This window comes from Calliopsis andreniformis, chromosome 12 (genome assembly GCF_051401765.1).
Source record: "Calliopsis andreniformis isolate RMS-2024a chromosome 12, iyCalAndr_principal, whole genome shotgun sequence".
NCBI lineage: Eukaryota > Metazoa > Arthropoda > Insecta > Hymenoptera > Andrenidae > Calliopsis > Calliopsis andreniformis.
Window position 1 is genome coordinate 1,345,169 of NC_135073.1, and position 12,537 is coordinate 1,357,705.

At 33.3% G+C, this 12,537-nt stretch overlaps 1 protein-coding gene across 5 annotated transcripts in view; it reads left to right on the top strand.

Moving 5' to 3' along the window:
• Nucleotides 1–5,389: 5,389 nt before the first annotated feature.
• LOC143186221 (membrane protein BRI3) overlaps nucleotides 5,390–12,537 on the top strand; it is a 32,374-nt gene continuing 25,226 nt past the window's right edge. Inside the window, exons 1-2 of one of the 5 annotated variants that reach the window (XM_076389754.1) lie at nucleotides 5,390–6,015; nucleotides 6,105–6,196. In XM_076389754.1, coding sequence (XP_076245869.1) covers nucleotides 6,127–6,196 — 70 coding nt within the window. In that variant the 5' untranslated portion in view covers nucleotides 5,390–6,015; nucleotides 6,105–6,126. The other 4 variants (XM_076389755.1, XM_076389751.1, XM_076389753.1 and 1 more) reach the window with 4 other exon arrangements.

Genomic DNA, 12,537 nt, shown 5'->3' on the forward strand with positions numbered 1-12,537 from the left:
TGTGATAGATTATACTTCGTCAATGATGATCACTCTGTATTTCAGAGACTGTATTTGTTTTATTGTTAAATTGAAAAAGCTTTAAATCAACTCCGATCCATAAGTCATACAAAAATATACATCAAAACTTTCATTTACTTAAGCATTTATATTAGTTATCATATAATCGCACTTATATCTATATCTTAATATTATGTTTATCACAAAATTCATGTATTATCTTTAATGTTTTAATCCTAGGTTCTCTCAGAAACATATGTATATTAGAAGGGGATTTCCATTTTGTATCTATTAGTTTCTTCAACAGTATTTGCCTTCCGTTGTCATACAAAAGACATTCTCATAGTATATGATTAATATCCTATATAAGATAATCACAGTCACACTTTGGATCATTTATTATACCTACTCTTGCTAATGATTCCTTAGAGTTTTAGTAATTTGACTTTAATCTATTGAATCCTATTATTAGTTCCCGTGGAAGACCTAGTTTATAGAACCAAGGCTTTTTATTAAATGCATAATGCTTTCTATAGTATAATTTCCCTTTATTATTAAACTGTTCGAGTAGTTTTGTTTCAAAATCCTTCCACATATTTGTTTTATGCGTCTCCTTAAAATCAGAAAACAGTACTTTAAAATTTTCACTAAATTCAAAGGTAGTACAAAAGTTATTTTACTGTTGGTTGTATTATCTTCATTAATTTCAGGGACTCTACGAGGGAGGGACTACTGCAGACCTCTTGCGGCTCTTGCAGTAGCACTAGTTCTGCCTTTTATCGCTAGACGCAGCACTCTCAGGGTTTCCAGTTGAACTAATTAGTCTGTATTTTATCCCAACAAAAACACTGTTAGTGTAAAAATATGCGCCAAGTATATTCTCAAAAATCGTGATTATTCCGATTCAAACAAAAACATTGCCAATGTATCTTAACAAAAACACTGTCAATATATCCCGATAAAAACACTCGGTACATCCGAACAAAAACGTTGTCGGTGTAAAAATGTATACTCAGTATATTTGCGGAAATCGTGGTTATTCCAGTCTTACAAAGTATCGAAATCAAATAAGGTCAAGTACATCAGCTTTTTATAGTTTATGCGATTAGTTCAATGTGCGCTCTAAAAAATTTGCGAGATATGCATCGCTTTAAGAGTCATACAGAAATTGAAAAATTAAACTTAAAATGTACTTGGCGGGCCCTCTTATGAAGGAAATGTTTTTACCAGGCCTGGATTAGAGAAGAAGAAAAAACTAAGAGAGACTAGAGGGACTAGACTAGAAAAGTTATAACTTTTAGTTATACTAGAATTTATCTCAATGTGTAGAATGTGTAGAATGAAGAAGAGGAGTACGTTTACGAATATTTTACACGGGCGCACAGTGGTCGATTTCATGATTTTAGCGGGACAAAACCCAATTTTTTCATATGAATATTTTACGACAGTATAATTATATAATTGTAGTTGAGGGTCTAACTAGTTCAAAATGCAGTATATTAATGTATATAATTGCCACAAAACCTTAAAAAAATAATGATAAACTTACGCTGTAGCAATAGCATATTTGCCTTAGTAAGATATATTCAAATATAGTAGATGCTTGGACTGTTTTTTTAGCTGTTACGGGTAAAAATATAAACTTTGAGTATATGAATTCGAGTAAGCAAGGTATCTACACACATTATGAGCCGTTATTACATGATTAGACACCTTTAATTACAATATATTAGCTTTTATTTATAATGTAATATTTAAGAGTCACACGTGAAGCAAACTAATATTTACGAGGTTATCAGAAAAAAGGTGTACAAAGGTATACTTTAATTCTTGTTTCATTCGATGCTACAAAGTCTTGGCTTACTGTGTACAAAGTTTCAACTGCATCCGTGTGCGCATTTACAAATAATTGTCGATTTTATAAACTTGTGAATTCTGCGCAGAATGAAGAGGCGGCTCAGAACGTAAGCATGCCAGTGAGCTATACCGTAACGGTGCCCTCACCACGACTGGTATTTTATACCAGTTAGCGTTCATAAAATTTTAATCCATGGAGCTGATATAATTGATTCCTTATTATTGCCTATTGGGCAACTATCCGAGGATGTTCAAGAGGCAAGGCAGAAAGACTATAGGAATATAAGAGAACGACATAGTAAAAAATTTTCAAGAGTCGATACAAATACAGATATTTTCAATTATTTACTGCTTTCATCGGATCCTGTTATCAGCCATTTAAGAAGAATGCGGATAAAGAAAAAAAAAATTGCCTAAAGAAGTACTGCTCCTTTTACAAAAATCACAATTTTTAAACACTGGGAGCAACAAATTTCATCAGATAGTTTAGGTATCTGATATTGACACCTTCGTATAACAATAGCGTGCATATAGCACTTTTTGAGTTATAGGTTTTCTCCCGCTAAAATCACGAAATCGACCACTGTGGGGCGGCAAGTGTGTCCGCGCTCACGGGGAGCTGTCGTAGTCGAGAATTCCGCCTAAAAGTGCGTGAAGGGTCTGACAAGTCCCCTGACAATCATAAAAACAAGGAAAACAAAATAAAAATTATTTGACTGTATAAAAATTTTATTAATATAGAAAAGAAAAGAAAAAAAATTATTCTACCACTAACTAACCCAGATTTGAACCAGTGACCCGGAGCACACCAACCAAACACTCTACCGTTCTACCAACGATCCTTTCTTGCTGAAAGTTCTTATGTAATGAATCACAGGGTTCACGCAAAACTGTAAATTAAAATATCTCAAAAAACAAAGACCCAATTTGACGAACCCAATTAAGGTTTTATAACGCTAGTTATGTACTACAAGTTCCACACAGTTTCATTCCAGAAACCTTCCCGGGACTCGAGCCTTCCCCTTGTAAGTAACTCTGAGCCGCCTGCTGAGATGAATTCTAGTATAGACTATACTATTCTGTATAGTACATCAAGAGACTTGGTAGAAACTCGCGTTAAGTATACTCGCACCACGAGTAGTGGCGGTGAATCAATTTATACGACAAATAAGCGGTTCCACCAACCATAATAAATTTAAACACTAGCGATGACTGAGCGAGGATTTTAGAACTGCATTATTTGCAGAGATGGTACAAATTTATTGGAAACTCTCTGCATCCCCTAGATCTAGTTCTGACCAAAGAGTACGTCTGACAGAATTAATGGAAATGTATGTATGTGTGTATTAAGTGCATACATATATATTTCGTTTTGCGACAATATACCTGATATACAAATAGTATTTAAACTTGATAATAGTAATTAAACTTGATAGATGGTAAAAACATTTTCTTCGTAAGAGAACCCGCCAAGTACATTTTAAGTTTAATTTTTCAATCTCTGTATGACTCTTAAAGCGATGCTTATCTCGCAAATTTTTTAGAGCGCATATTGAACTAATCACATTTATTTATTTAGTTTTTGCAAAGTTTATCCCTTTTTTTAGTCAACACAAATGTGTTAATATGTATGTATAAATTTGCCGCCACTATTTATTTGCATAGATATTTAGTGACATTCACATACCTTGATTTAATGATTTTTCTGATACGTTACCTCCTGACAAATTTATCGTAACTCTATTACAATTTTGAACTCTTTTATTTCGAACAATTTTCTAAGAAAAATATATAAGCGTTCTTAGCACCTTTAGGTCATTTTTCTTCATTTACAACGTCATCGTCAACGCGTAACCAAGTAGAAATCCCGACTTTTAACATACACGTATAATGACCCTTGTGTATATTGTTTCCGTGACGAAACACCGCACTTACAATTTTATAAGATTTTTCATTTATATGTATTTTGGTAGTATATACAGGGTGTCCCAGCGAACACTGTTCAGTACGTTATTTCCTAAAGTATTAGAGATTAAAAAAAATTGTTTATACAGGATTGCATGGTTCGAAAGGATTTATTAGTGAAGGCGAATTTTTTGTAACATCATTATTACATGAGATATGATGGTCAAGTTTGGTTTTTTAAATGGAACTATATATTTTTTTACAGATCAGTTGATAGTGTGTTTCAAGACGAATCCAACGACGTTTAATATGTATGCTTTTTTTAAATTAAGTTTCGAGATATTGTGCCTTCAAAAGTGATTTTCGTCGAAAGAGAACCTTAGTATCTGTTTCAAGGGGTAATGTCTAACACGCGCCATCGGGAGGGAACACTAGACCGCCCGCAGTACCTGCTGGTCAGAAAGGTTCTCTTCTAACGAAAATCACTAAACTTGTAAGCGCAATATCTCGAAAATTAATTAAAAAAGGTACATAAATTAGACGTCGTTGGATTCGTCTTGAAACACACTATCAACTGATCGGTAAAAAAATATATAGTTCCATTTAAAAAACCAAACTTGACCATCATATCTCATGTAATAATAATCTTATAAAAAAATTCGCCTTCGCTAATAAATTGGCCCTTTCGAACCATGCAATCCTATATGAACAATTTTTTTGATTTCTAATACTTTAGGAATTAACGCACTGTACAGTGTTCGCTGGGACACCCTGTATGTAGAAATCATAAATTTAAAAAGAAGATAGAGAAAAACAGTACTAATGAAATGACACTAATAATACTGTATTTGCAGGAGAATAGAGTGGGAAAACATCTTAAAAACGATTTAACATGTTGCAGTAGATTTTTTATCATGTAATATTTTAGCACCACCAATGACAAGACGTGTGAGGTTACATTTGTACGAAACTGTAACAGGAAAACGTCAATCAATTATCAAAACTTGCATCGTGAATTTTTAGCATTTGATACAAAGTTAACGAACTCATACTTAACTTTTTGTTACATATTGAATACACGGTATATTGTTCGTAATAATTTGCTGGATCTGCAATTTCTGTTAAGAGTGCAGAGTGAAAGGCACTATTAAAAATATACTTTTCTATATGAAATCATTTATTTATCTGTATATACGTAATTTAATTTTTCACGAACGTATACCCATACATTGAAATTCTTAAAAAAAAAAAAAAAAAAAAGTTCTTTACACATTTTATACACACCAAACATGTAAAATACAGTTTAATCAACTCATTCGTTTTATTTGAAAAAACTGCTTTTACATACATTTTATATTATTTAATATTATCTAAATAACTTAAGATTTTAATAGTTTTCGGTATCATCATATTACAATACAAAGCATTTCATTATATTTTCTTTATGTTATTACAAAATATTATGACATTCTCTTATTCTTGCAATGTGTCGTCTATATGCGAAACAATTCAATTCGAGATATTATAAAAGTATAAAAAAATTTCACGTTTTATATTTAAAATATCATAAAAGTACAGAAAGATTTAGCGTTTTATATTTAAAATATATTTTTCATTCTTTCGCAGTTAATAGTAGTAATCCGAAACTATAAAATTTTAGTTTCAAATTCTTCATATTATTACAAGAAGATGTTAATAAATAATTTTTTATTACTTTTCTTTAAAATATACACTTAGAAGCAACAAGACCCAAATACATAACCTCTATCTTTACGTGCTGCCGAACGTTATACATGCCAAACGAAAGCCATGGCACATTTATTTAAAATAATCACAACAATTTCAGACAAAAACCAACAATCAATACGCGACTATTACAAATCACATTCATAGTTCATAAATATTTTTATTTCCGCAAATCCAATAAAAATACATACGTACATACATTTATTAACAAGAAGTTTCACGATATTATTCATACTTGGCGCGTGTATCTACCGAGACTTCTGATAAACCTTGCGTGAAGTTGGCATTGGCAGTTCTTATAAATGCTTGTGTACTCAAATGTGCTGATTGTAGATAAATAAAACCAATGATCAGTAATGTTACCATTGGTCAACCAATAAAAACCCTTTTCGTAATAAGAGAATAAATGAAAAAGGTTAATCTAGTGGGCTAGTGGTTTTAGTGAATGTTGTGCTGTGGAAATAACAATGTATTGTTATTTGTTTTGAAAGTGCGTAACAAAAGTAGGTAATTATCACGAAAGTGCTAAAAGATCTCACCGTATTTCTTATGCTAATTATTGTTTGATTAATCGACCATATATATTACCGATATAGTCATTAACTCGATTACATTAAAATGGAAAAACAATCGCTGTATTCAGAGACCGACAAACCTCCACCTTATTCTGAAGTGGTAAGAATAGAACGTAAGCAATAATATTCAGATTCCATTGTTTATAAGTAATTATAAGAAATCCAAAAATAAGTAATGTCTTAGAATTTCATATAGAAAATTAGTAAATAAATAGCTTATTCTTTCAGAAAAAGAAGATATAAATGTAAGCTTCAATTTTATTTTTCAGTTTTTTAAAAGTAAAAATGTTATAAAATAATGGAGTCATTTGCTATTCCTGAAACCTCTTCTGGTAGAACATCACTTACTAGCCACTCACACCAGGCAAAAGCTGATAAGTGTAAAATAAAACGCGTATGTTGATTCATAAACTAGAAACTATTATCTACAACGTACAAGTTTTAATTGTAAGGACGATCAAAGTTAGAAAAAACAATGGCTCTTAATTATAAGCAACTTAAATCGTATGTTACATTGTAAATAATAGTTTCTAAATTAACAAAAATTTTGTGTTTGGACATTGATTGTTTTAGTCAACAATCATTGTTTCAGTCAACAATCAATGTTTCATGAGAAAGAAACAGCAAATAACTTTATCATTTTGTAATATTTTTCCTTTTAAAAAATACTAAAATAGAACTGATACGTACATTTACATTATATCAGAAAAACTAAATTTTTCATTTTGTAATTACTTCTGAAAAGTATTCTTAAACCATTACTTATTTTTTATCTTTTTATAGCATTATCCATGTTTAAGAAATAATTTTGATTAAATGTCATGTACTTAAATTACCTTATATTTTTAAGTGTTCTATAGTAATTTATAGTTTAAACAGTTTAAAAATAAGTATTTTTCATATCAGTTATAAATATTGTCAGAGAATTATATTCTGAAATTGCAAGAACTAGTCAGTTTCACTTTTTGTCAAAAATTGATTTTTTATGTAGCTGATATTTCCCATTGCTAGTTACAGAAATTAGATGCCTCTGACAGCTAATTGTTGAGATAATATAATATAATAGCTTTTCTGATGTAAAAATTAGTTAGCTCAGAGATTATTTAGTGTCCCCACAATGTAAATATTATTTCATTTGTTGCTTATTGGTTGTCTTCTGTTAATTGTTTTAACTGGTACTCCTACGTATAAAAACAAAATGTAGATGTTTCATCATTGGTAGAAAGATATGACTTTTGGTACTATAATATTGTAATTACTATTGGAGGTCCAAATTTGGATTTAGCAAATGATGCAGATGATAATTGAATATTACATAACCTGTTAGTAAAAAATGTTTTTTACATACCCAGAATTAGCTGATTGGGTATAGCGGCGTAGATGCTCTGTTTTGCACCCACTTTTATGGTTACTAAGTACTTGGCATGAGACGCTATAGTCTTCTGATATAGAATGTATAATCATTATTATTTATATGTTTATTGATAACTAAAAATGTATATAAAGACCTTCATTTGTTTACTTTTCATTTTGATGCAAGAAACAGACACCTCCACCCAAGAGAAAAGAAATTTTATTAAAACTGTCATTACCAACCAATCGTTTTCTATCAAAAAATGCAATGCTAACATAATTGCTATACATTTAAATGTTATATTGTATATATATATATTGTATGTATATATGTTATATTGTATATATTGTATATATTGTATATATATATATATACATACATTGATACATTAAAATATTTAATGTACCTAGCTAGATACTTTTTCACTGAAACTGTATAGTTTCTAATAATATAGCTGACTGCTTCTTGCACAGAGTCCGTCATTTAACAAATAAAGTTCTTTACAATACATATTTGAATAAACTACATAACATTGTTGTATATAACTGAACATGAAAGTAATAGTTTCTGTTATATGTTATTAGTCTTGCATAAATATTTTCCAGTCTTCGTAGCTTGTTGCATTTGATGTTTTCAATTAATCTAAATTGGTGTAGAAAAACTATTGCAATGTATCATATATCTAAATTTCTTATCCAAATATAAAAATGACTTTGATGTGTAATCTTTTGCGAATTCATAGCTAAATCTTAAAAATGTTATTTTTGAAAAATTGGCAATTATTTAAACCTTGCTATAGTTGTTGTTTTTGTTGTTATTATTATGTGTACTACTACTTTTATTCTTATTACTATTGTAGCATGTAAAAACAAATAGTCCAATAACTTTTACCATCTTGTATGTCTCTATTATTTTAAAAGATATGGAAAAACTTTATTTACAGAAATTAATAGTATTGGGGGGGGGGGGGGGGGGGGGGGGGTAGAAACGTACCAGTAATAATTCTATTATTGGGGTATCTTTGGCAATTCCAAGGTCATTTTCATTTTTATAATCCTTGCTCAGCTGACCAGTTGCAAGGCGAAACAAGGTGAAACAAGGTGAAACAAGGTCACCTATGTTATAATAGATGTTCCAAATGGAGATCGTTCACATCAATCCAACATTATAATTGTTTGATCGCATGTAGTCTTTACACATGCTGTCATTTGTTGGTTTATTGTAGCACATGCTCCAAAGAAGTCTTTACTTCATATCTTACTAAAACTGTTATCCTACATGTATAATGCATGGGCGTTCGTCGCGTTGGAACTATATTATGGATGACTTCATCGATTTCAATGATTTTAAAACATGTTATACAGGATGAGATGTTGAATAATTTTTTCCTATAGATATAATAAGCTTAGTTTCCGAGATTTTTGCAGAAAACTGTTGTTACTACTACATTAAATTTTGTTTGTATACGTACAGTGGATCAAAAAAGTATTGACATACTCACTTTTTCTTAAACAGTTTTATATATTGAACGTATATATAAATACAAAATATGCGTTTTGACGTCTTTTAACATACAGAAATAGTGAAATTTTTCCGAACTCGATGAAATGTAAAAAAAGCAAATAAAAATAGAAAAACAAAATTTTCATATTTAAAAAAGTATTGGCACACTTGCTGATTAATTCTAAAATTTACAATTTGTTGAGGAAAGACGTTTATTATAATAGAAAAACGTATTCTAATACACAATACTGTCTGTATGTTCTATAATGCTAATAATATATGAAATAACTCGCACGCGATGCACGTGGCTACGCATATCGTATTCGCCATAACCGAACAGAACGGAAAAGCACAAAAAAAAAACAAAAGACGCGGAAATTAACCAGGCGCTACCAGCGCCGTTCGTCAGAGTGGGCAGAACAATCCTTCACAATTCCTTTGAATTGTTAAACATAAAACAAGTTTTTAATATTTTGTGTGCATGCCTTTGGCATTAATAATTGCCTGTAATCGTAATTTTCGACCACTCTTCTAGTAATGTCTTTTTTAAATCATTTCTATTATTTTTCTTTTTCTAATTTGTGAATCGAGTATATGCCAAAGATTCTCTATTGGATTAACGTCTCGTGATTGGGGTGGTGTCGGAAGCTGTTGTGGTACATTATAAAGAAGCCACTCCCGTGTTTTCATTGCTGTATGTTTCGGATCATTGTGTTGCCGGAAGCGAAATGTTTTTTGTATGCCTAATTCAATTGCATTCTGTTGTAAATTGTCTCGCAGATAATTCCTTCAATTCCCGTTATACGACATACAGCCCCAAGCCATTGCATACTCGCCGCCATGTTTCACTGTTGGTCGAATATTTTGTTTTTCCAGTTCGGTATTGGGTCTTCTCCACACAAATCTTCTTCCATCAGAACCAAAAATGTTATACTTGCTTTCGTCAGAAAAAATAACATTTTTCTAAAAGTTCATTGGCTTAGATATATACGCTTTAGCAAAGCCGAGACGTTTCTGCCTATTTGTATCATTTATAAACGGCTTCTTTCTTGCTACTGTACCGTAAATTTGAGCAGAATGGAGAACATTTCTGACTGTTTGAGCACTAACTGTGTTTCCTAAAGATGTTGCGATATCGGTGGACAAAGTTTGAGCATTTACAAACGGGTTTTTCACTACTTCTCTTATTATATCTTATTGTTACTGCCTTTGGTTGCCTCGATCGCGGTCTATTTTTCGTAGAATTAGTTTCTTCATATTTTTTAATCACATTTCTCACTGTTGAGAAACTTAACTTTAACGTTCTACCGATTTTTCGATAACTTTTGCCTCGTTCACGTAAGAAAACAGTTTCATTTCGTATGGATGAGGACAACTCGCTTTTCTTACCAGCCATGTTTCCTGTACTGAGTTTAAATACAGACTAACTGTGTAAATCGAGAGTACTGAATCCTGTAAACAAAGTTTGTTTACGTCCCTATCCTTACAACGTATACAAAAGCAAGTACCTGTGGACTATATTAGAATCATAAGTGTGTCAATACTTTTTTGAGTATGAAATTTTCGTTTTTCTGTTTTTATTTGGTTTGCTTACATTTTTTCGAATTCGAAAAAATTTTACTATTTCTGAATGTTAAAAGACACTAAAACGCATATTTTATATTTATATATATGTGCAATATATAAAGCTGTTTAAGAAAACGTGAGTGTGCTAATACTTTTTTGACCCACTGTACGTGTTCGTGATAGTATATGTTAGAAAAACCTCTCAGAAGAATACTCTACCGAGGTTCTGGGATAAGTGCCGTGGGGTTCATCACAATCCTTTTATCAAAAGGCATAGCCTTCCCCACTCTGTGGCCAGATCCTTTAGGAACAATATTCTTATTCTTTGGCAATACGAGCCGCTTGCCTTCTCTAAACACTCACTCTTCTTCGATACAGTCACGCGACACCCGATAACTGGGAGGCCCAATTTAGCCATCAGCTATCGGTCGCCAACAGGACTGTTTAGTTTCCTGCACCCCCATTCAACTACGTGCAGGGTAAGACCCTATCATAAATTACTTAAAGGCTCATCGTCGTTCGGCCATCCGTCTCAAATTCTCTTAAAAATTTATTAACGCTGACATGTATTATGTGTCTTTTCTGCTGTTACTATAGTATTCGTTTCCTTAGTATCTACCATGTTTCCAAACATGTCGAATATTTTTGAAGGACAGATTCTAGAAAAAAGTGCATGTACATATTGTAAGATCAACGGGAGAGAAGAAACACGCTTCTAGTAAGTATTCTCCCGTGGTACGATACAGTTTGATGAAGTCTTGTCGCTTTTGAAGGCAATCGAAGACTGTCCCTAATTGATGGGGCCTGGCACCCCGCTGTTTAGGTCTGGCTGTCATCTCGTCCGGTGTTCCACAAACGCTCCAATTAAACAGTCTCCTCGCCCGTATATGCAGGCCGCGTTTCGAGTTTCTCAGCATTCGGCCATCCTGACGTGGTGCTTGTCCTCAAGCGTTCGGTTACCGTCAGCTCCCCATTACGACGTTTTTTGCGACAATAGAATTGAAAACACATCTGAGTATTCATCCCAATGCACACTGCACCTTCTGAAGATCTTCTGAGAGGCGTCTGAGCACAGTAAACAATCGTCAACCGACGATACTCCCCTTCATGGAACCAACTCTCGCTCCAGTAGCTATCAATGATCTGCGAACTGGGTATTATTGTACTCGCTGGGGAGGGACTTTCTCGCGTCCCGGTGGTTTAACTTCTTCGTCAGGCAGCCGCACAATCTGCTCTCTGCTCTGCGAATTAGAACAATCACACGACAATGGCACTTTGTCATGCAGTTGCACAATCTGCTCTCTGCCATGACAAGTTAAAATAATCACATGGCAATGACACTCTTCGCTGTCACCATAATGTCGATAGCAACCAGTCATCGTCATCGGCCTGATGGCAAAACAGTCATGCGATAGCGGCGACATGCGACAGTCCCACTACCGTCATGATATCGACTTTCTCCCGACGATAACCTTCCCATTGTCGCTTCGATGGTCCAAATCCTAGATGAAGTCCGTCGGGCAGTGACGGCACTGGTCAAACCGATCTGTCCTTGTATTTACCTTACTCATTCGCCCCGTCTATCTGGCTCCTTACTACGTAGATGGTTCAGGAAACGCAGCCGAAAATGAAGAATGGACTGCATTCTTACAGCGAACTATGACAGAATTATGAATGGCCAAGCAGACATGTTGCTCACGCTACATTGCGTCTATGCCCCATTCGCCCCATCTATCCGACTCCATCGACTTCCCAGCCATCGTCGCAGCCAGCGACGCTACAATAATCCTGTTGTATCGCTCGCATTGACCATTAGCGCGTGGCGTAGCGACTGCATTCAAGATGTAGCGAATTCCATAGGTTGAACAGAATACCTTAAATGTTCTCGCCGTAAATGCAGTGCCTCGATCACTAATAATACTACTGGTGCTATGACTGTAAACTTGGTGAACGCATCGACAATCACCAATAAATATTTGTTTCTTTGAACGCTTATCTCAAATGGTCCAATGTGGTTAATGTGTATGGTGT